The sequence below is a fragment of the Ovis canadensis genome, chromosome 5 (genome assembly GCF_042477335.2).
Source record: "Ovis canadensis isolate MfBH-ARS-UI-01 breed Bighorn chromosome 5, ARS-UI_OviCan_v2, whole genome shotgun sequence".
In the NCBI taxonomy this organism is placed as follows: domain Eukaryota; kingdom Metazoa; phylum Chordata; class Mammalia; order Artiodactyla; family Bovidae; genus Ovis; species Ovis canadensis.
The window spans coordinates 34,807,118-34,831,555 of NC_091249.1; the positions used below are offsets into that span (position 1 = coordinate 34,807,118).

Below are 24,438 nucleotides of genomic sequence, written 5' to 3' on the forward strand. Positions count from 1 at the left end.
ACACTGATTCGGCCCTCAGGGAGCGTATAGTGTGTAGCTGGTGAGACAGACAGTAGTCATATTTTAATCACTCTGCTCAGTGTACAATCACACACTGAAACAAGAGTGCTGAAGGATCAGCATCCTGACCCACAAGGGACCCAACGAAGGAACCTATCCTGACTGCAGGTAGAGGCTGGGGACCTGGGCATTCAGGGGAGGTCTCCCTGAAGATGGGGCACCAAGATCAGACCCAAACGTAAAGCAGCTGTTGACAAGAGGGAGTAGGGGAGAGTGACCAAGTTTTTGATGATAAATATTCACAGTACAGTGGGGGAGGTCAACATTAATCCTATGATAACATCTTTTATTTTATTTCTGATAGGCAATGTGAAGCCAAGGCACAAGGAACCAATGTAATAATGTAAACCAGACACACTGAGGAGGTCACCTGCGTGGTCAAGGAAGGCCGTGGCATGGGGGTGGGGGTGGGGGTCCGGGAATGTTTTACTGTGACTATGAGAAGAGCACGTATAACTGTGGTTGGAGGGGCAAGATGAACACACGCGAGGGGCAGCTGGTCAGGAGGAGACTGCAGAGGGTTCCAGGGGGCCAGACTGCACAAGGCCTTCAGCCACGGTAAAGAGTTTGGTGCTTCTCCTCATTACAGCAGGGTTTTGTTGTTTTTGATGATACTGGCATCTAGTAAATAGAGGCCAGAGATGTTCTGAACATCTGAAAATACCCATGATAGTCTCCCACAACAAAGCAGTCTCTGGGACAAAATGTCAACAGTGCCGAGCTTGAGCAACCCTAGCCTAAAAGGAGACTCCCCTGCATTGTTCTGTAACAATAGTGCCCTGCATGCCAACCAAGGGGTGGGGCCTCCCTACCCTGCTCTCCCCTCCCAAGGGCTCCCTGGAGGGTAGTGAAGAGGACAACTCCGGGAGCCCTCCCATTGCAATAATCCTTGGCAATCTGGGTTTGGGGCTCAAAACAGTCACTTTTTAAAAGAAACATTTGTCTGTTTTTATTCTTTGATATTATATTTATGTGTACACAGCACATTTGTAAAATACAGAAAAGCACAGAGAAGAAAATAAAAATCAGCTATATTCTCTCACAGCCACTAGCATTTTTTTTTCTTTATTTTTCTAAATTGAAGTATAGCCAGTTTACAATGTTGGGCTAATTTCTGCTGTACAGCAAAGTGACTCAATTATACACATATAGACATTCTTTTTTCCTCTTCTTTTCCATTATGGTTTATCCCAGGAGATTGGAAATCGTTTCTTGTGCTATACAGTATTCAACAGGATATTGCTGTTTATGCATTCGAAACAGAATAGTTTGCATCTACCAACACCAACCTCCCAGTCCATCTCTCCCCACCTCCCTCCCCCTTGGCAACCGCAGCTTTGTTCTCTGTCTGTGAGTCTGTTACTGTTTTGTGGATAGGTTCATTTGTGTCATATTTTAGATTCCACATATAAGTGCTATTGTATGGTATTTGTCTTTCCTTTTCTGACTTATCATTTAACGTGATAATATCTAGTTTCATCCATGATGCTGCAAATGGCATTGTTTCGTTCTTTTTTATGGCTGAGTAGAATCCCATTGTACCTATGCGCCACATTGCCTTTATTCATTCACCTGCCGATGAACATTTAGGCTGTTTCCATGTCTCTGCTATCGTGAACAGTGCTACTATGAACACAGGGGTGTACGTACCTTTTTGAATTACGGTTTTATCCAGGAGTGGGCTTGTTGGTCATGTGGTAGTTCTATTTTTAGCTTTCTGAGAAACCTCCACACTGTTCTCCATAGTGGCTGCATCAACTTACATTCCTACCAACAACGTAGGAGGGTTCCCTTTTCTCCACACCCCCTCCAGCATTTCTTTTTTTTTTTTTTCCTTTCCCAGCATTTGTTATTTGTAGACTTTTTAATGATGGCCTTCTGACTGGTATGAGGTGATACTTGTCACTGTAGTTTTGATTTGCAAGAGAGGCTCACTTTTAAAATCTGTCAACAAAAGGTTAAACACACACATGTCCACAAAAATAAAAAATATCAGCTACTTCTTCCCTAGGGTTGTGCCTCCCTTATAATTCTGCACCTAAAGGTAACTCAGCGACATCAGATAAAATGCTTTGGCAACCCAGGATTATTTTATTGCTCTTGACTTTTAGGCTTATTCATAGTCCTGAAAGGAGTCCTATAAAAAGTTACTGTTGATATCACAGACAACACTGTTGGCATGAATGCACTGCTCTAAGGCAATCTGTTAGGCTTAGGTTTTTGACCTGGCTCACTTAGGAGAAAACTGTCCACCCCGCAGAGCCTTGGGGCCACCCAAGGTGGTGCAGACAAGCTTGAGGGGTGGTACAAGGAGCTAAAGGCAGATGCCACACCCAAAACAGCCACATTTTTGGCTATTTCATTTACTGGACTTAAAGGATCCTACTTAAAAGAAGTCTGGTAGCAAACAAACTGTTTTAAAGGTTTGAGAAGCACTGTACTAGCCCTTCTGAAGAATAAGGTAGTCTTCACCACAGTCACTAACTTTATTTTTATTGTTTCCTTGGGAGCAGATCTTTTGAAACTTAAACACTTTCCTCAGATCATCATGGTGTTACGTGGTCATCAGGCTCCAAAGCTGACCCACAATGATCTACCTATTCTATGACACAGCTGACCAGAGAAATGCACTGGGTTTCAACTCTGAAACTGGGGTACTTCCTTCTAGTTTTTCACATCAAGGTAATTACTCTGAGTCTCAGCTGCCACCCCACCCTGTGAGGAGGAACTCCCACTTCCGCTCCAGGAAGGCCTCTAAGCTCAGTCCACGGCATGCCCTCCTCTCACTCTACACTGTTCCCATCCACTTTCCGGGCTTTGATGAGGGTTCTGTGAACTGACAATTCCCAAATGTCTTTCTCTAGCCCATACCTCTCACGGAGCACCCTATCCATACATCCAGCTCCATACTCAATTACTCCTATGAGACCCGAAGTCTCATAGTCACCCTGAATTAAGTATATTCAAATGGAACTCAATATCTTCTCCTACAAACTTGATCCTCTTCCACAGGGCTTTGTCTTCGGGAAGGGCATCACCATCCACACAGCTGTGCAGGCCAGGAGTCTCCCTCCCCTCACTTCCTGTGCGCACAGAGCTAAGTCCTGTTGGTTTTACCTGCTTCCACTCCTCTCCGTGTTTACCGCCTTCAGCCTAGTCCAAGTCACCTTCATTTCCTGTATAAATTATTGTGATAACCTCTCACTTGGTCTTTCTGCCATCCCTCTTCCTTCCTTTCAATCCTTTCTCCACCAAGTTATCAAACAACTTTTTTTTTAAAATGCAAATCTGATGACATCACACTCTCAAAAGCTCTACCCTGCTATGTGCTAAGCCCAGCCTGCTCTTCGGCTTGGGACCCAGCCTGCCTCACTGCTGTGTCTCTATTCCACTCTCCACACCACCCCAGAGCACTGTCTCCAAGCTCCTACGGTATACCATGCCTTTTCTTGAGTCTAGGCTTAAGCACTCTCAGCTTTCCTGCACAGAACACTCTTTCCTCTCTCCATCCCTTTAGCTGGCTAATGCCTACTCATTTTTCAACCCTTAGCACATGGTTCATCATCTCAGGCCTCCTCTGTCATACCCTCTCTGAGTACCTTGTACTTCTCTGTATCACCTACCATCACAAAGGGTAATAAGTACTTCCCTCAATTCGTTGTTTAATACATTCTGCCTTGCTAGAAGGCAAGTTCTAGAAGAGTGGGCACCTGGAATAGTAGTTCACAGGAAACAGAGGATCAGGACTCTCTGGGCCCTAATCCTAGCTCTGCCACTTGCCAGCTATGTGACTCTGGGCAAGTCATTTAATTCCTCTGGGCTTCATTTCTCCCATCTGTAAAATGAGAATAATAATACTTCCTGTATCATAGGGTTACAAAGATTAAATTATTTGTTGTTTCTCTGTACAGTACTTGTAAGAGTGAACGGCACATGTTAGAAGCACCGCATGTATGTATGTATTTATCTATTTATTCATTTACTTTGACTGTGCTGTGCAGCTTATCAGATCTTAGTTCCCTGCCCCGACTAGGAACTGAACCTGTGACCTTGGCAATGAAAGTGCAGAGCCCTAACCATTGGGGAATTCTCAGATGCTCTGTGTTTATTAAGTAAATGTAAGTAACTAACCGATGTTTGCTGTAGGTTACAAGTTCTCTTGGGTCGGGTAGCTGAGTCATAGAGTAAGTGTATATTCACCTTCAGTAAATACTGCTATGCTCTAAGTGTATTCATAAAGGATAAACAGGGGGGGAAAAAAGCTTCATTTAAATATGTATTTAAGTATGTAAATGTTGAGATATCTTAGTTCCCCGCCCCCAGTAGGAACTGAACCTGTGAGCTTGGGAATGAAAGCACGGAGTCCTAACCACTGGATTACCAAGGAATTCTCAGATCCTCTATGTTTATTAAATAAATGTAAGTGACTAACTGATACTTGCTGCTAGGTTAAGAGTCTGAGGAAGCAAAGGCCTTTCCCCTAAAGGAGCAAGTTTCTCAGGCTCATCTAGTCAGTGATCACAGCCTACTTAACTCTTTAATGCTTACAGGTGACTGTGGGAATTTGTCCCTTTCAAAAATCACTAGACTACACACTGGAAAAGACGAATCTAGTGAAAAATGCACATATTTCTTTTGAGGAAAGACTTCTCAGGTAAAGATATTAATCCATAGATGCAATATGCCCAAACATCCCTCTGCATGAAAGCTACAGGGTAAAATGGCTGTGTTCTCAAAGCAGGATGACATCCTCAGCTTGAACCTCTCTATGAGAGACTCCCCCTGCTGGGAGGATGCTGGGACTCCTCTCCACTGGGTGATCCACTGTGGCCAAGGACCTTGCTGAAGGCTATTCTCCTTGCCACAGGCTTCTCTCACAGACCCTGAAGTCCTGAGATAGAAAGACACAATATCATGAACCCCTCTTTGAATATCGTGGCGACTCTAGAACTTTCTCCAGAAAAATGCTCGCATACAATCTCTAAAATTTTGTAGGTAATCTCCAGAGGAGAGGAACTCCCTAAGGCCCAGACCTTGAGTCAAGAGCCCTGGAATTATACAAATCACCTGCTTATGGGTTGAAAGAGCACACTTCCTGATTGCTGTGAAGTACCATAACCACAAGCCTGTGAGCTAACTGGAATCAGCCCTGTGGACATTAGAGTTCTGCCCATCACACTGCCATTGGCTAGTGAGACCTCCTCTTACCTTGAGGAAAGAGTGATGGTTTTTGGGAACACAGAGGCAACTGTCTATGGAATGCCCTAAGTCAAGGCTATGGTTTTTTCAGTAGTCATGTATGGATGTGAGAGTTGGACTATAAAGAAAGCTGAGTGCTGAAGAATTGATGCTTTTGAACTGTGGTATTGGAGAAGACTCTTGAGAGTCCCTTGGACTGCAAGGAGATCCAACCAGTCCATCCTAAAGGAGATCAGTCTTGGGTGTTCATGGGAAAGACTGATGTTGAAGCCGAAACTCCAGTACTTTGGCCACCTGATGTGAAGAGCTGACTCACTGGAAGACCCTGATGCTGGGAAGATTGAGGGCAAGAGGAGAAGGGGACAACAGAGGATGAGATGGTTGGGTGGCATCACCGACTCGATGGACATGGGTTTGAGTGGACTCTGGGAGTTGGTGATGGACAGGGAGGCCTGGCGTGCTATGGTTCATGGGGTCGCAAAGAGTCGGACATGACTGAGCGACTGAACTGAACTGAACTGAACTGAAGATCTACAATACAGCTCATGTGCTTGTGCGTGGTGTCTCCCTCTCCTAATGAGTGAAGACACCAAAGAGTTACGCTTACCTAGGGAAGGCCAGCCAGGCGCCACAGAAGTGAATCAAGGCATATTTCCTGGTCAACTGGATCATGGATACACTCAGCTGAGGTTGTTTTGCTCAGCAAGCGTCAGTGAGAGGAGGCTGCTGACTCTCCTTACTGGAAATGGAGTCTATAGTATTGATGTGCCTTCCCTCTTTTCAAACACCCAGCCCAGGCTGAGAGGACACTACCTGGCTCTGTGCTGGGGGCCCCAGCAGCTGCAGGAGACAGATACCCACCTTACCTGTCTGAGAGCTGACCCGAAATGAAGGAGCCCATCAGCACACCCACGAAAAACAAGGAGATTGTGAGCGGGGCCTTCCAGTCATCCTTACACACCAGGTTCCACTGAAAGAGGAGAGAGGGATGTATTACTTCTTTTTAAAAGTGCTGTAAATGTTCAGCTTCTTGGAAAATGAAATCAGAACATCCCATATCCCTGCATGCTTTGTTTACATGACCGCAGGGGTGTGTGAGCTCACTAAGGCAGGTGATAGCCCATCGGGCAGCAAGGCATGGCACAGGTATCCCCTCAATGGAGAGACTGGCCATCTTGTTTTTCACAGCTTTTAGCCTCATTGTTTTGTTATCAGTTTCAGGAAGGGAGACAGGCAGGGAGCAGGTACTCTGCCCACATGCCAACCAAGGAGGAAGGGCGAGGCTTCACATGGTCACTTCTAAGGAGCTGGGCTGAAGCTGGGACTGTGGGTGGAGCAGGCAACCTCTCAGTGGGGTCCAGGCCATTGGCAGGGATGGCGTATGAGTGGTTCTGGAGCAGGGCTCTGCAGCTCCAAGGGTCAAGGCATCCAGCAAGGAGATGCAGCCAGAAGGCCTAGTATGAACCTTCTGGATCTTTTCCTTCAGCTCTGCTCAGGTCCTGACTCTGGGCCAACTACCCCTGGCTCCTGCTGACATTTAGAGCTGGTATCCCTGATGCTGTGCCAACATACGGCCCAATTACAGCCAAGAGATCTGAGCTGGGAGCCAAGAAGCTGGGTTGTAGCTCCTACTCTGTTAACTAGTTACCCAACCCCATCGTGCCTTAATCTCCCCATTTATGAAACAGTGATTGGGGGACAGAACAGGTTGCAGTGCTTGGTTCCCAGAACCTGGTGTAGAGTTTCACCCACAGTTGGCATGGGAAGAGATGTGCGGGCATGGGGAAGCACTGAACACTCACAGATGAGATTGCTCCAACCTAACAAGGGCCAAGAGAAGGATGAGAAACCAAAATAGGAAGCTTGCTGGTTCCCAGAAAAATGTTTCCCAAAACAGAGAGATGGTGCTCTGTAATAACCAAGAAGGCCACCTTCCATGGAATTCAGCCCCATGCTTGCCCGGTGACAGGCTGCAGGCCTGCCCTCCATGGATCCTGTTGGCTCCTGGGGAGTGCGCGGCTTCCAAGAAGAAAGCATCTCTTCCAGGTCAAGGTCAGAGGGAAAAACAAGTCTGCTTCTCAGCCCTGCTGGGCAGTGCATGCAGAAAGCCTCCAGGCACCTCAGAATGGGTAGAAGGGCCGCCCTCAGGATGGATCAAGAACCCCTGCAGAAGATGATAAGGCTCACTCAGCCACAAGCTGGCTCTCTGCTCTGGAGCAAGCCTGTGCCTTGGTTGGACTGAGAATGGGTGGTGATCCCCACTCCAGGGAAGAGGTGGGGGTCACCAACTCGAGTCTAGAGGAAGCCCAGACTAGCAGGAGACAGCAAGGAGCACTAAGGCCCGAACGTTCAGGCAATGGCAGCCTTCTCTCTCTGCAGTCTCAGTGGTGCCAGCACCCAGATACCATCTTCCTTCTAGGAAGGTGTGTGCTCCTGGGGCAGCTGCCATCCAGACACGGCTGCTGAAGTCAGGATAGGAGTGGCAGGGAGTTAGAGCTGAGGGACTCGGTGAGGGAGTGCCAGCCTCTGGGTGCTAGACAGAGCTTCAGGGCTAGATTATGGTTATGGTCACAACTGAATGTGATGGGATCTATTCCCAGCTAGCAGGCACTACTTTTGTAGTGACAGAGATTTTTAAAAAGACTAAATAGAGTCATTAGCTGCTTCTCAATAGGTCTCTCATGAGAGCTGGGGTCTGATACAGCTGAGCCGGACTAGAAGTCCAGAGGGGCTTTTTCAATGAGTTCTGGAGTGGAACCTCTAACCCCCCACTTCATGTCGGGCCTCCCAGTATAGGCGTCTAGGGACTTCTCGACTCGCAAGGCCAGATGTTACCTGAAACCAGGTCAAACGATGCTCTGCAGGAGATAAGGTGACTGTAGTGCTCATCATGTGGATCCCCAGAGCATCTCTCTGGCTCCAGCAGCCTCACCCCCACCGTTCAGTGTCCTTACTCTGGGCAAGCATGTAACTACCTGAAGTAACTGGGTTCTTCATCTACTACCAACATGTCTTAACAATTCTCATGGCCTGGCTCTGGGCCCTCCAAAAGCAAGCATGGGCTAACAATTCCTTCCTACTGGCCACAAGGGCCCTGTATATAGGGTCAGGAAAGGTACTAGGTTTCAAAAAACGGACAGAAGGGCAAGCATGGACTAGGTTCCACCCAGCCAACCCAACCCACCCACCTGGCAACCACCAGATGGACTGCAGCGGGCTCTAAGACTTGGCCTGACCCCCCTAAGGAGGGGTGGGATGAGAAGCCCATAGAGTCCAGGTTATGACCCAAGGTTTGCTGTCTTTACAGCAAAAAGAATCTAGTATCTCTATACTGAGTTCCTGGCTTGGCAGCCGTGACTAAGGCAGCTACAGATCAGCTCACTGAAGACGCCGCCTGGTATGAAGGAGGAACTGTATTGGCTGATGATAATAAGTATTAACCTTAGAACTAAATGTGTAGGTTTAAGATTTATGTCATGAGCCTAGCATTATTACCCCTCAGCTGGGTGAGCTATTAAAGCAGGAGCAAACTGAGGGAAAAAAAAAAAAATCTGAGAGTAACCCTGGCAAGGGGCCTAGGCTTGCTACCCTTCCTGGTTAGAAATGTGCCTTTCTAGTGGTGATGGCTTCTTGGAGATAGCTTATATATATAAAGCTTTTAAAATTACATACTTTAGTTAGGCACAGTTTGTTTTATGTAATTTATACCTCAATAAAGCTGTTTAAATTTTTAAAAAGAAACAGAACTGTGTCTCTTGAATGCAGCATGTAATTGGTGCGACTTCTCAATTATGGGAAGCACAGAGATGATGTAGTTCCCTGGGACTAAATGTTCTTACCTGTGAAATGACTGGAAGAAAAAAGTGATAGAGCCTGTGCCCACAGGGCAGAAGCTCTTTCCTAAGATGTACCTAGCCTGACCGCACCAGTGGTCAAACACACTGGTAAGCACTACCTGTTACTGAAGGCCATGCAGTCCTACACACATTTCATCCTGCCTCCTGTTGCAGTTAATGGTGAATCCTTGACCCAAGGCTGTCAGGGCAAGGACAAGAATTTGAGATCACATCCTCTAAAAGCCTGGCAGAGCCCTGCAGCAGAGAGACTCAGTACCTGTTTGATACCTAGGTGAATGAGTGACTCGATGGATAAAGGACTGTTAACCTTCCAAACCATACTGTCCCTTGGGTTTCGTCCTTGGGCTTGGCTGCCCAAAGCCCAGATGAACCCTGAACTTCATTCTCAAGAACAGATTATTTTCCTTTCTCCCTCATCCCTTCTCTGTGTCAGCTCTCAGAACTTTGACCCAGGGTGTTGGTTCTCAGCTAGCTAGAGTCTCAGTCTGACCGCTCACGGTCAGATGGGTCTGCTGTGACTGTATGTACACAGGGGCCCTCAGGGATTTGCCATGAGCTGCAGGGGCAGGGAAGAGGGCCCGCACTTCCCTAGAGTGAGGCGAGTCACAAAGGCAGAGCAGTGAGGCACTGGCTCCAGGTCTCCTTGGTCTCCGCACCCTATAGTCAGTCAGCCCGGGGCCTGCCTCCCCAGTTGATGTAGCTTTTTCTTTAGGTGGATGTGGAGATAACAGTGGGTGTTCTCCTATTTTCTAAGACTATGCACTTAAGAGATAAGGCTGATGGAAAAGCTGGTCGAGAAAAAGAGGCTTTCCAGGACAACAGGGAGTGAGTAAGAGTGTTGCCAAAGGCCGGGGCAGGGGGCTTCTGGGAAGCAGAGACTGGCAAGGGAAAGGGGACCCAGAGAACTGCTGGATTTTTGGCTGAAGAGACCCTAACTCATGAGTGCCGGGGTAGCTACACATTTCCAAAGGAAAACTCTACAGCCACAGGCTGTGCTATGGCAACACCAAACAGCAGGTGACCCAGGCAGCCTGAAAAACCACCCATGTTCCCAGAGAAGGAGGCAGTGCTGGGCCAAGGAACACTCAGGGATTGGAACGCCACTGCACAGTGGAGTGGCTGATGCCCCAGCACCCCTGGGGTGACGGAAGGGCTACAGAAGGGTTCAGCCTAGAAGCTCACGAACCACCTATTCCAGAAACATGGGAGAACAACCTCTTTCACCTTATAAACAGTGTCCCCTTCTTTCTGCCAATCCCAACACCTTGTTGCAGATCCACACGGGCACAAGCCCCAGTCTCTGGAGTGGGGGGTTACATTTACTTTGAAATATTCCACTTAATGCTTTTTGACCACCCTGAGTTTCTCTTCTATGAGTTAAACCAGTCCTTTTCTTCTTCAGTTCTCCCACGGTGGAGAAGATTTCAAAATTATTCCCTAATCCATTCAACAAAAATGTTCATCCAGCATGTTAATCTGCATCCAGCATCAATGTCAGGATATGCAAGATATAAGGGCACCACAAAGTTTAGTACTATGTGTGCACTCAACTCCAACAAAGAAAAAAAAAATCAAACAGGAAACCGGGGGTTTTCATCTTCTGCTGAAAAACATGAATAGGAATTCCATACCAGTGTACTTACAAATACCTCTAGGCATGATTTGGGGGAGAGGGCAGGCTTGAAGACATTTAACAGGCACAGGACTAGCTGCAGTGGTCAGCCAGGCAGGCCTGATTGAAGGAAAATGGGCCTTAGAAAAATGGAGCCATCAGAATGTTAATGTAACAGCTTCCAGCAGTGACTGTTCACCAGAAGAGAATGAGCAGCCTTGAGCCTAAAAGCCTGACATACCAGCATCCTGAGACAAAGAGCTAAGTAATGTATTAATCTTGCCTCCCTGCAAAGACTGACAACCTGGAAGTAGGTGAAAGGGCACAGAGCTCTTACGAAACTGTTTAGACAGCTAAAGAAACAGCCTAAATATGCAAAAGGAAAGGCTGATATTGGTAGCAACATAGCTCAAGGACCCTTCTGGAACAGTTTGCCTTTGGGAGCTCATCAATGCCATCACTGCTCTCAGCCAAAGGTAGGGTGGGGACAGCAAAGAAAGAGCAAATGATTAGAGTAAGTCAGAAATATTAGGGGTTAGGGCAAAGTCTTAAGAAATGCCACAAGCTCCTCCTGACTTCACTGCCTTCTCCTTCCGCAGGCAGCCTGATGCAGAATTTGCAGGACTTCTAAGTCATGGAGTATGGCTTCCCCTCCGTGGTCTTTGCCTGCAATCTGAGGGACAGCCTCTACTTTCACAATGCTCACTGGCTTCCAGGAGGGTGCCAGACTCGCTCGGGAGGCTAGGATTGAGGGTTTGTGATAACCCTCACAAGTTTTAATACTTGGTGCACGCTTCGGCCACAGATCAGTCAACTACCTCCAACCAGTGCCTGTTCTCTGAAGCAGCAGTGCCTGAGGACACCTGAATGGTGTCACTTGCTGAGATCCCAGTGGGGCTCTTCTCACACTCCTACTACACACATGTGGAATAAGGAGGCACAGATGCTGGGGACATCAAATGTCCAAATATACAAAACACAACACACACACGTTTGTTGCGGCAGCACTCAGACTACCTTGAAGGGTGACAACCCCCAGGAGCAACATACACACACAGTCTCCAGAACCCATGTAAACCTCCTTGAGGCTCCAGTAGGGTTTGATGCCATACCAGGAACTATGGACATTCCCTTCAGCCTCTTCCCTGTGAATCCTGACCTTATGTCAGGTTGTGTCTTGCTGTTCCAGACTTTGTCTCTGTTGAACTATACACCCCAGACTCATCGACAAGCCTCCTTCCCCAAGAAGCCTTCCCTACTCTTCAAACCCCTGTTCCTGACACTCAGTGAACCTGGGCACCCAAGAGTCTTTCAATAAGTGCTCTTTTCAATGTCCTGCTTGCTCAGTTCTGCTGAGACTACACAGAGTCAGAGTGCCAGAGCTGGAGTAAGATGCAAAGCAGAACCACATGCATCCATAAATATCACATCATACACCCAGCTTTAATGACTACAAGGTCACTGGGGATAGAAAAGGACACCCAAAAGGAAAATCCAAGGGACTGGGGAATGAGAAAGGGTTTCCCCCTGTTTCCGATGAGCTAAGGCTGTATGCTTTAACTAAATCTGGGCAAAGAGATTTCCTTAGAATACCCTAAAACATTCCAGGTCAAGAAATCACTCCAAATGGATCTTCAGATGCACAGAATCCTAAAAGACTAATGATAACTGACCATGAGTAAAAAGTAAACAATTTTTTATGGGGAATGACTGACTACTCAGTATCTTAGAGTATTTACAAGGAATTGCCAGGGCCTTCTTGGCTTCCTCTCCAAGGTAGCTAACAAGGATGGGTGGCCAGACTGACAACCGTGCTGCGATGGCCACCATCTCTCTGGAAGTCACCAGGAAAAGTGCTCCTGAGCCACCTGGCTGGAGGATGTCCATCACCAGTATGTAGTGAGTCCGCCGAGAGGGAGTGACAGCATCCAGCACTCACCTTGGCGGGTGGATTGCGCGACTTTAAAGACACTGAAGGTCCTGCCTACGTCTAGGTCTCAGGCCCTGGGCGCGGAGCTGGTACCCACCTCGGTGACGATGGTGGACAGGTAGATGTCCTGGCTAAATTCCCAGCCATCCAGGCAGCCCTCCTGCTCCAGCTGCTCCAGGTCCACATCGCGCCCCGGCTCCAGCCCGAGCGCCGAGAAGTTGACGATCGTAGCGAGTCGGTAGCGGCGGCAGCTCTGAGGCACCTCGCGCCCGTCCTGCAGCCGCACGGGGACACTGTGGTTGCGCCACGCGCTGCTCAGGTTCGCGGTGTCCGGCACCCGGCAGTGGTGTTCCGGGGTCGCCGTAAAGAACACGGACGACAGGCCATTGAAGCCGTTGGGGATGATGCTGGCGCTGAGCAGGAAGAAGATGAGGCGCTGAAAGGGCCCCCACTCGCCCAGGAAGGCGGTCACTTCGTCGTAGTCCCGCATGCTGTCTTGAGCTGCCGGCGCGCGGCGCGCGGCCCGCAGCCGGGGGTCGGAGGACGCGGCGGCGCGCGTGGGCGGAGCGTGGCGAGCCTGCGCGCGTGCGCGGCGGATCCCCACAACGCGACCGAGTAAGGTTGGGGGCTTGGGGCCGGCCCGCTGACTGAACAGGTTCGCGAGCTCCTGCCGCCGTCGCGGCCGAAGCCACTGGCCTTACATAGTGCGCGAGGCCGGGGCGGGCTCTGGGCCTGAGCCGCCAAGCCCGCCCAGCCCGCCAGTGGTGCGGCGTGGCCGGGGGTGGGGCTGGACCGCGCGTGACGGCGGTGGGCGGGCCCGGGCCTCCGGCGCACCTGGGGCTCCGGCTGGTCGCTGCCCCCCGGGCGCTCTCGGTCTCCGCTCGCCTCCGTGGGCCAAGCCCTGAGGTTACAGCGGAAGGAGCCCTCGCTGGGCCGAGGAAGGCCGCGAGACTTGTGACCTCGCCGGCGTCTGAGGCCAAGCTCGCTGGCCCGGCGCGGAGCCCGGGGAGCGCCCGAGTGGGCGAGCCGGCAGCTAGGCTCAGGTGTTAAAAAGACTGCCGCGTCCCTTCCCCCACCCCTCCCTTTACAGAGGCCTAAAGGGGTAGGTGACCCGCCCAGGGTCTCGTAGTTAGTGTACTGACCTTGACACCGCCCATTTTTGTAAAAGAGACCGTGATTATTTTGAAACCGGAACCCTTAACTACCCCAGTGGGGAGACTGGGAGCAACGACTTAATTCTAATCCGCACGCCTTTTCACATTGTGGTCTGTAACAGGCCCTTTTTGTTGTCCTTTAACTTATTCAAGCAAATGTCAAATTTTAACTTCAGGGTTATTGACGATCTCAGCCTAGGATTAAATGTTCCTCAGATCAGTTATTTCTGCACAGAGTTAAGAGTTGAAGGGTAATTTTAAAAAGCAACTACGTGTTTCTAAAGCTGCACTGTCCGATAGGTTAAGTAGCTACATTTGTAATTTAAAGTTTTCTAGTAGTCATATTAATTAAGTTACCAGATCTAGCAGGTAAAAGTGTAGGACACCCAGTTAAAATTTGAATTTCTTATATACAAGAAATTTTTTTTGACCAAACCATGAAGCCTGTGGAATCTCAGTTCCAGATCAGGGGACTGAACCTCTGGCTACGGCAGTGAAAGCTGGAAATCCTAAGCTTTGGACCACTAGAGAACTCGCAAACAATGTATAATTTTATACTAATAAAATGTGCACAAGGACATATGAAATTCAAATGTATTGTGTAGAGCAAACCTACATAATAAAGTCAAAAGAAACAGGTGAAATTAACTTTAATAACATTTATTTAACCCAATATACCCATAACATATTTCATAATGTGATCAATATAGAAATTATTGTAATAGATTACATTTTTATATAAGATCTTATATTTTTATAATTTTCATACTAAATCATAAGAATCTAGTGTGTAATCTTATAGCACATTTCAGTTTGGATTAGCCACACTTTTAAGAGCTCAGTAGCCACATGTAGCTTATGGGCTGTTTTATTGGACAGCGCTGTTCTAAGGCCTTTAAGAGTTAGGGTTGTTAAATTTAACATTGGGGCATTTTCCTTTTTGTAATAGTAGTGGCTTAGTGATGGAGAACTAAACTTTCACTTTAAAATATAACCTGTTGGCTAAACCAATTGTGATGGATTCTACACTGAAAATAAAAATAGAGGAGAAGCTATCCTTGACAGGATGTTTTACACAAAGAAATAAACATTTCCATAAAATGTTTATTATGGGGCAAGGATTTTAAAAAAAAATTAGGCTCAAATTCTTAATACAGGTTTTAGTCTTACTAAACAGGTCTTGCTTGTTTACACCAACTGTAACCTGCTACTGTTATTGCCTCCTGAAGATTCCTGGCTAGGATTAAATGTACTTAATCCTTTCTAGGATCTTATCTCAAGTAACAGTCCTTTGCTGGAGCTAACAGAAAGGAAAACGATGCTTCCATAAACTTTTAAAATAAACTTTCAGAATTGTTTTAATATTGCAAAATAAATGAAAGCTGTGAGAAAAATGCTGACCTATGTCCAGACCAAAGGAGGTGAAAAAGTCTTATTTTAAGAAATAATCAATTGGGCGTCAGAAAACAGACCTGAAAGGGTTTAGAAACAATTCAGTAGGCTGCCAGAGAGGTTGCAGGTCTTGAAAAACCATTTCTCTTGCATGGCTTATCCAGATGCACAAAGCCAAGAGCAACTCAGGGCCTTCCAGTTCTTGGTGGGGCAGGGATTACTCTCTGAATGTTATTATTATTTGAATTGCATCTTTTCAAAAGACATTGAACTCAGAATCTGAATCAGTTACCTGAGTCCTTTTAACCCTCAAGATTCTGAATTAGGATGTTCTTACTTTATAAAATAAAAGAAAATAAAACTGATGTTTATGGTAGATAGCAGATTCAGGATTAGAACCCTATATTAAATGGATTAAAATGTTAGCAGATGTGGTAGTTGGTCTCCAGGATAGTACACAATGATCATTGTGTCCTGTGTTATTACAAAACAAAAATCAAAACAGAGTCAGTATTGCTAAGAGAACTTTATAAACTGAATCAGAAGCCATTAAAGAAGTTTGATTTATGAATGTCTTAATCTGAGTGGAATCTGACCTTTTGACCTGATGAAGTCACCCAAAACACCTACCAGAAACTCAAGCTGATTTGGGGGACCCCTCTCAGCTCAGTTCAGTCACTCAGTTGTGTCCGACTCTTTGTGACCCCATGGACTGCGGCATGCCAGGCTTCCCTGTCCATCACCAACTCCTGCAGGTTGCTCAAGCTCATGTCCATTGGGTCAATGATGCCATTCCAACCATCTCATCCTCTGTCATCCCCTTCCTCCTCCTACCTTCGATTTTTCCTAGCATCAGGGTCCTTTCCAATGAGTCAGTTCTTCACATCAGGTGGCCAAAGTATTGGAGCTTCAACTTCAGCATCAGTCCTTCCAATGAATATTTAGGACTGATCTCCTTTAGGATGGACTGGTTGGATATCCTTGCAGTCCAAGGGACTCTCAAGAGTCTTCTCCAACACCACAGTTCAAAAGCATCAATTCTTTGGTGCTCAGCTTTCTTTATGGTCCAACTCTCACATCCACATGTGACTACTGGAAAAAACATAGCTTTGACTATTCAGACCTTTGTTGGCAAAGTAATGTCTCTGCTTTTTAATATGCTGTCTAGGTTGGTCATAACTTTTCTTCCAAGGAGCAAGCGTCTTTTAGTTTCACGGCTGCAGTCACCATCTGCAGTGATTTTGGAGCCCCCCCCCCAAATAAAGACTCACTGCTTCCATGTTTCCCCATCTATTTGCCAAGAAGTGATGAGACTAGATGCCATGATCTTAGTTTTCTGAATGTTGAGTTTTAAGCCAACTTTTTCACTCTCTTGTTTCACTGTCATCAAGAGGCTCTGTAGTTCTCCTTTTGTTTGTGCCATAAGGATGTATCATCTGCATATCTGAGGTTATTGATATTTCTCCCAGCAATCTTGACTCCAGCTTGTGCTTCATCCAGCCTGGCATTTCCCATGATGTACTGGGCATATAAGTTAAATAAGCAGGGTGACAATATACAGCCTTGATGTACTCCTTTCCCAATGTGGAACCTGTCTGTTGTTCCATGTCCCGTTTTAACTGTTGCTTTGTAACCTGCATACAGATTTCTCAGGAGGCAGGTAAGGTGGTCTGGTATTTCCATCTCTTTCAGAATTTTCCACAGTTTGTTGTGATCCACACAGTCAAAGGCTTTGGTGTAATCAATAAAGCAGAAGTAGGTGTTTTTCTGAAATTCTCTTGCTTTTTTGATGATCCAACAGATGTTGGAAATTTGCTCTCTGGTTCCTCTACCTTTTCTAAATCCAGCTTGAACATCTGGAAGTTCACCATTCACGTACTGTTGAAGCCTGGCTTGGAGGACTTTGAGCATTACTTTGCTAGTGTGTGAGATGAGTGCAATTGTGCAGGAGTTTGAACATTCTTTGATATTGCCTTTTTTGGGATTGAAATGAAAACAGACCTTTTCCAGTCCTGTGACCACTGCCGAGTTTTCCAAATTTGCAGGCATATTGAGTGCAGCACTTTCACTGCATCATCTTGTAGGATTTGAAATAGTTCAACTGGAATTCCATCACCTCCACTAGCTTTGTTTGTAGTGATGCTTCCTAAGGCCTACCTGACTTTGCATTCCAGGATGTCTGGCTCTAGGTGAGTGATCACACCATCATGGTTATCTGGGTCATGAAGATCTTTTTTGTATAGTTCTGTGTATTCTTGCTACCTCTTCTTAATATCTTCTGCTTCTGTAAGATCCATACCGTTTCTGTTCTTTATTGTGCCCATCTTTGCATGAAATGTTCCCTTGGTATCTCTAACTATCTTGAATAGATCTCTAGTCTTTCCCATTCTATTGTTTCCCTCTATTTCTTTGCATTGATCACCAAGGAAGGCTTTCGTATCTCTCCGTGCTATTCTTTGGAACTCTGCATTCAAATGGGTATATCTTTCCTTTTTTCCTTTGCCTTTAACATTTCTTCTTTTCTCAACTATTTGTAAGGCCTCCCCAGACAACCATTTTACTATTTTGCATTTCTTTTTCTTGGGGATGGTCTTGATCACTGCCTCCTGTACAATGTCATGAACCTCTGTCCATAGTTCTTCAGGCACTCTGTCTATCAGATCTAATCCTTTGAATCTATTTGTCACTTCCAGTGTATAATCATAAGGGATTTGATTTAGGTCATACCTGAATGGTCTAGTGGTTTTCCCTACTTTCGTCAATTTAAGTCTGAATTTGGCAATAAGGAATTCATGATCTGAGCCACAGTCAGCTCTCAGTCTCTTTTTTGCTCACTGTATAGAGCTTTTCCATCTTCAGCTATAAAGAATATACTCAGTCTGATTTCGGTATTGACCATCTGGTGATGTCCATGTGTAGAGTCTTCTCTTGTGTTGTTGGAAGAGGGTGTTTGCTATGACCAGTGCATGCTCTTGGCAAAACTCCATTAGCCTTTGCCCTGCTTGCACTCCAAGGCCAAATTTGCCAGTTACTCCAGGTATCTCTTGGCTTCCAACTTTTGCATTCCAGTCCCCTATAATGAAAAGGACATCTTTTTTGTGTGTTAGTTCTAGAAGGTCTTGTAGGTCTTCATAGAACCATTCAACCTCAGCTTTTTCAGCATTACTGGTTGAAGCATAGATTTGGATTACTGTGATATTAAATGGTTTGCCTTGGAAACAGACAGAGATCATTCTGTTGTTTTTGAGATTGCACCCAAGTACTGCATTGGAAAAGACTCTGATGCTGGGAGGGATTGGGGGCAGGAGGAGAAGGGGACAGCAGAGGATGAGATGGCTGGATGGCATCACTGACTCAATGGACATGAGTCTGAGTGAACTCCGGGAGTTGGTGATGGACAGGGAGGCCTGGTGTGCTGCGATTCATGGGGTCGCAAAGAGTCAGACATGGCTGAGCGACTGAACTGAACTGAACTGAACTGAACTGCATTTCAGACTCTTACTGACTGTGAGGGCTACTCCATTTCTTCTAAGGGATTCTCGCCCACAATAGTAGATATAATGGTCATCTGAGTTAAATTCACCCATTCCAGTCCATTTTAGTTCATTGATTCCCAAAATGTCTAAGTTCACTCTTTCCATCTCCTGTTTCACCACTTGCAATGTGCCTGATTCATGGATACATACCTTGATACATGCAATTTACTTAATGCTCCAGGTTCCTATGCAATATTGTTCTTTACAGCATCAGACTTTACTTCCATCACCAGACACATCCACAGCTAGGTGTTGTTTTTGCTTTGGCTTCATCTCTTCATTCTTTCTGGAGTTATTTCCTCACTCTTCTCCAGTAGCATATTGGGCACCTACCGACCTGGGGAGTTCATCTTTCAGTGTCATATCTTTTTGCCTTTTCATACTGTTCATGGGGTTCTCAAGGCAAGAATACTGAAGTAGTTTGCCATTCCCTTCACCAGTGGACCACACTTTGTCAGAACTCTCCACCGTGACCCCTCCATCTTGGGTATCCCTACATGGCATGGCTCATAGTTTCATTGAATTAGACAAAACTGTGGTCCATGTGATCAGTTTGGGACCCTTACTCTGATTTAACTTGTAATAGTCTATCTACTTTTCAGACTCCTACCCTAAAACAGCTCATGCTCCTTAAGGGCAATTGCTTTCTGACTTGCGTCAGAGTCAGTTACAGCTCTTGCCAGGCAACTTTTAACAACTTCCATGCCTTTTTATCTTTATAAGTCCCTGGCTCTTTCTCTTCCATGGAACACTCCTTCAGGTTTCCCCTAATCTGTGTCTCCTGAATTGTAATTCTTAAGACCCAGGTAAACTATATTCTTATGTACAGCCTCCTGTAATTTTGTTGTTGTTGTTGTTGACGACAGTATTCATATTCTTGTGTAGGCTTCTCCCACTTAGTACCGCGATTGGTCTTTGTGACCAACAGCATATAGCACACGTGATATTTCATCACTTCAGTGATTACATTTTTAAGTGACCTCCCTCTTAGATACCCCTCCCACCCTTTTCTCTGTCTGTCTTTTTCTTTAGGAGAAGCAAGCTTTCTGCCATGTTGTGAACAGCCCTTTGACTGTCCCAAGTGATGGCAAAGAATGAAGACTTCTGCCAACAGCCAATGAGGAACCAAGGCTCTCTGACCTGATATGAGTGAGCTTGTGAGGGGCAACTTCAGCATCGGTTGAATCTTTAGATGACTGCAGCCCTAACCAATAGCTTGACTGCAACCTCATGAGAAACTGAGCCAGCACCACCCAGCTAAGGTAGCTCCCAGATTCCTGAGCCTCATCAATTGAAGAGATAAAAGTTCATTGTCAAAAAAAAAAAAAAGTTCATTGTCTTAAGCTGCTAAATTTTGAGGTACTTGTTATGCAGCAATATATAACTAATACATAGATTATTGAACAATATGTTGACTTAAAATACAGAAGAATAAACATCTGTAACTCCTTGATTTGTTTTACCTTCTAAACAACAGAATAGAATTTTACAGATAAGCTTTATAATTTATTTCCCTGATAAGAGATAGCATACTGTATTGGTTAAAGGCATAACCTCTGAATAAAGATCAGTATTCAACTGCTGACTCTTTCACGTCTTAGCTTAGCAGGTTTTTAAAGCTTTCCAAACCTCAATTTTCCAGATGATAGTGCTTAACTCAGAGCAGTGCTTAACTCAGCGCCTAGGACCCATTAAGTGTGAAATAAATATTAGCCATAACTAATGGTTCTATTTTGATTACTGACTTTAAAGAAACACCTTTGGATGTGTCTGTAGCTTGTGTGGGATGAAGCAGTCAGTACTTACTTGCTTGAGGAAGAGGAAAGCTCTAAAGAACTCTTGAGAAACAAAAGACTAGAGGGTCCAGGCTTAGACGAATATTAGAGCTTCTGCATCAGGATAGAGGAGAATGCAGAAGGTCTGTCTAGCCTCTTCAGGTGATCCCTTAGATTGTGTATGGATTTTATAGACAGGGGACCATGAGTAAAATTTTAAATAGCTATTTTTTGCCCAAGATCTCTGGTAGACATTGTTTGCCTTGGCCTCAAAACACCAGAGTATGACTCAAGAGTGAAGGAACAGGACTCCATTCACATCATCAGACAACATCCCAAGTGGCATGTCATCACCTATGTATATCAGCATTTTGGGCACCGTAGAGCAGCTGCAGCTCAGCTTGGCATGCAGGACTTCAGTTGCCAGTGGATATGCAGCACTTTTGTGCTGTTATCCAGGTGTCTACTACAGACACATCTCAGGAAAAAAAAAAAAAAAAAGGGAGAGAAGTCTATGTTCATGAGCCCAGCTGTGGTTGGATATTGGAGTTGCACAAATAGAAGGGCCAGATAAATCACATTTGTGCTAGACTATTTTGTCCTGGACAGATAGGTAGCTAATCATGAAGAGAATGGGCCTTGAAACATTCTGCAGCCTAAAAAATTACATAATCAAATACTTTGAACAGTTTTCAAAGGACTTATCAGATATCCAGACTTTTCCTTTGAATGAGTGTAATTTCCAATACAAACCCCCACAATCTAGCTTCAAGAAACACATGAGAGTTTAAAAATTTCACATAAATACTCACTGCCACAAAAGTGGGGGTAGAAATATAAACTTGTTCCCTTCAGGTACAGCTACAGAGAATGAGATGTGAAGTAGGTTGCTTGCATTTTAAAGGCTGGTTAGCACATTCAAGAATAGATGGAAGAGACCTTGGTGACAGCTAATATTAGAAATACAAATTTACCCCAAAAGATTTTATGAGCATCTGGGACATAGAAGGAAAATTGGATTGTTAATGTAATTTACTTCTTCATTCATTCAGCAAATTAGGTTATATGCCCAACCTTGTTCTGGAATTGAGAAAGACACTGTTCTCAGGGAGCTCAGATGGTAGGATAATTGGAGGATGGTGAAACCAACCACAAACTTATGAAAATAAGTATGAATGTCAAATAGTGGTTAAGTGCCAAGTAGAGATAAAAGAGCATAAGGGTGTAAAGAGTGACAGTCAGTGGGTGGCTGCTTTAGACTGAATGGTGAGTAAATATTTTTCTGAGCAGGTGATACCTGAGCAGAGGTGAGAAGGAGTCTATCATGTGAAGAACTGGGAGACAGTGTTCCAAGCAGAGGAACAAGTGCAAAGGCTATGAGGTGAGGACATGCACTTAGGAGGTTTGAGCAACAGAGGGAAGGTCAGCATTACTGGAACATAGTGATCAAAGTGAGTAGTGATGGGACATAAGGTCAGAGACATTGGCAAGAGGCCAGACCATCTAGTGCTTTGTAGACAGTGTCAAGGAGTTTGAATTTTATACTTGGTGCAATGAGAAACCATCAGAGTATTTTTAAGCAGAGAAAGGATAAGGCATGGTTTCTATCCTGAAAAGAGCACTCTGGCTGCTATGTGGAGAACTGACCGTAGAGGAAAAAAATGAAAACAGGTCGACTGGTTAGGAAACTTTTGGAGCATCACAGGCAAGAGTGGAGGATGGCCTGAAGTGGAGTGGAAGAGATAAGTAGGTGAATTCAAAATACAATTTGGAAGCAAAAGGTAACGTGACTTACTATTGCATATGGGCACGAGAGAAGGAATTAAGAATGACTCCTGGTTTGGGGCTTAAGTAACCTGGTGCCAGGTTTTGGAATGAGGAAATTGGGTGGGGTGGGGGATTTGGGAAATTAAGAATTTTACTTTAATTAAAAATTTTATTGTGATAAAATACACATAACGTCATTTATCATCGTAACTCTAAGAGTACAGTTTAGTGGCATTAAGTGTGTTCATGATGTTTTACAACCATCACCAACTCTTTCCATCTTGCAGAATTGAAACTCTGTGTCCATTAAGCAATAACTGCCCATTCCCCACCCTCCTCAGCCCCTAGCAACCACCTTTCTACTTTCTGTCTCTGTGCATTTGACCATCCTTTGAACCTCAGTTACGTGGAATCGTATGGTATTTGTCCTTTGTGACTGCTCATTTCAGTAAGCATAATGTCCTCAAGGTTCCTGTGTGCTAAAGCATGTGTCAGGATTTTCTTCCTTTTTAGGACTGAATAATATTCCATTGTTCGTATGATATTCTACAGTTTGTTTTTCCATTCATCTGTCAGTGGACACTTGGGTTGCTTCCATCTTTTGGCTGTTGTGTATAGTGTGAATATAGGCGTATAAATATCTCTTCAAGTTCATGCTTTCAATTCTTTGAGTGTATATCCAGAATGAAGTTTCTGGATTATATGGTAACTCTAGTTTTAATTTTTTGGAGGAACTGCCATACTGTTTTCCATAGGGACTGCACCATTTTACATTTCCATCAACAGTGCAACAAGATCCTCCTTGACTTGTTACTTTCCCCTTTTCTAAAAATAGTAGCTATTCTATTAATAATAAGGTACAAAGTGATATCTCATTGTGATTTGTGATGATTAGTAATGTTGAGCATCATTTCTTATGCTTATTGGTCATTTGTGTGTTTTCTTTGAAGAAATGTCTATCCAAATTCTTTGCCAGTTTTAATTGGGTGATTTTGTTGTTGTTTGTGATGTAGGAGTTCTTTTTATGTTCTATGTATTAACCACTTATAAGATGTATAGCTCCCAAATATTTTCTGCCATTCCATGGGTTGCCTTTTTACTCTGTTGATTAGATCCCTTTATGTTAAGAAGTTTTAAGTTTTGATGAAGTTCAGTTTTATCTATATTTTCTTTTCTTGCCTGTGCAAAATAGTTTTATTTTAAATATAAAAGTAAACTAATATTTAAATATAAAGTTTGGAGACAGTTGGACATACAAGTCTGAAGATCATAGGAGAGGTCTGAATGAGATATAGAGTTATCAATGTATGGATGGTATTTATAACCATGGGTCTATATGAGACCAACCAAAAGAGAAGATACATAGGAACACATAGGTCTCCTAATAGGATACAGTCATACTGAAGTAAGCTTTCATAGGAAAATATCAGAAGGTTTTGACTGAGTTAAATTCGAGTAATATGAGTTATTGAAGATCTTAATCTTCTGAGCTAGATGCCTGGTTAGAAATTAGAAACTCCTGGAAAAGTTTCAACCCTCTTTGCTATTGTATTATTACAATAATAATACTAATAATAGCCTAAGACATCATTTAGTCCTCACAGTGGCTGCTTAGGATATTCTTATTGTCCCCACGTTACAGATAAAGAAACCAAAGTGAGTAATTCACCTAGTTATTATAGTTAGTAAGTGGCAGGGCCAAATTAAAACTCTGGTTGGTCTACCTCAAGTCTACACTATTAATTATTAATGTCATTATTATGAAAAATGAAATCTATCCCCCGGCCTTTACCAACTGACTACATTCAGTCTCCTTAGGTTTCATATCACCGTAGTCACGTCTTTGTTGGTGGTGAACGGTCCAGGAAAGGTGGAACCGATCCTGATACCTCAGTTAGGCTGACCTGCAGGCTCTTCTTTTGAACACTCTGGATCTTAAAACTGTGCCAGGTTCTCATACACCAAAAAGAAAAGAAAAAAACTGATGGACACAGCACCCTAGAAACAACAGAAGTTGTCCCATTTTTACTCCCTTTCATCTTCTTCCTAGATATTATGGTCCTTTGCTTCTAACGTGCTTCCCTGATAGCTCAGTTGGTAAAGAATCTGCCTGCAATGCGGGAGACCTGGGTTTGATCCCTGGGTTGGGAGGATCC

At 44.8% G+C, this 24,438-nt stretch overlaps 2 protein-coding genes and 2 long non-coding RNA genes across 9 annotated transcripts in view; 3 read left to right on the forward strand and 1 right to left on the reverse strand.

Moving 5' to 3' along the window:
• The window catches only part of LOC138441113 (uncharacterized), a 12,241-nt gene extending 11,137 nt beyond the window's left edge, over positions 1 to 1,104 (forward strand). Inside the window, exon 2 of the long non-coding RNA XR_011257247.1 lies at positions 365 to 1,104. This is a non-coding gene — a long non-coding RNA (uncharacterized lncRNA). The remainder of the gene's footprint in view (positions 1 to 364) is intronic.
• LOC138441085 (organic cation/carnitine transporter 2) overlaps positions 1 to 13,929 on the reverse strand; it is a 26,678-nt gene extending 12,749 nt beyond the window's left edge. The window contains exons 1-2 of the mRNA XM_069591526.1: positions 12,756 to 13,929; positions 6,126 to 6,229 (exon numbers count right to left, since the gene is read on the reverse strand). Coding sequence (XP_069447627.1) covers positions 6,126 to 6,229; positions 12,756 to 13,148 — 497 coding nt within the window. The 5' untranslated portion in view covers positions 13,149 to 13,929. The remainder of the gene's footprint in view (positions 1 to 6,125; positions 6,230 to 12,755) is intronic.
• On the forward strand, positions 11,103 to 20,318 carry LOC138441110 (uncharacterized). The gene is made up of 2 exons (XR_011446602.1): positions 11,103 to 11,204; positions 19,773 to 20,318. It is a non-coding gene; the product is annotated as an uncharacterized lncRNA (long non-coding RNA).
• Positions 20,319 to 22,034: 1,716 nt separating this feature from the next.
• The window catches only part of LOC138441089 (prolyl 4-hydroxylase subunit alpha-2), a 145,640-nt gene continuing 143,236 nt past the window's right edge, over positions 22,035 to 24,438 (forward strand). For 3 of the 6 annotated variants that reach the window (XM_069591540.1, XM_069591554.1, XM_069591545.1), the window contains exon 1: positions 22,082 to 22,296. The gene's annotated coding sequence lies outside the window, so the exon portion shown is untranslated. Of the gene's footprint in view, positions 22,297 to 24,438 lie in introns of all 6 variants that reach the window. The other 3 variants (XM_069591550.1, XM_069591549.1, XM_069591541.1) reach the window with 2 other exon arrangements.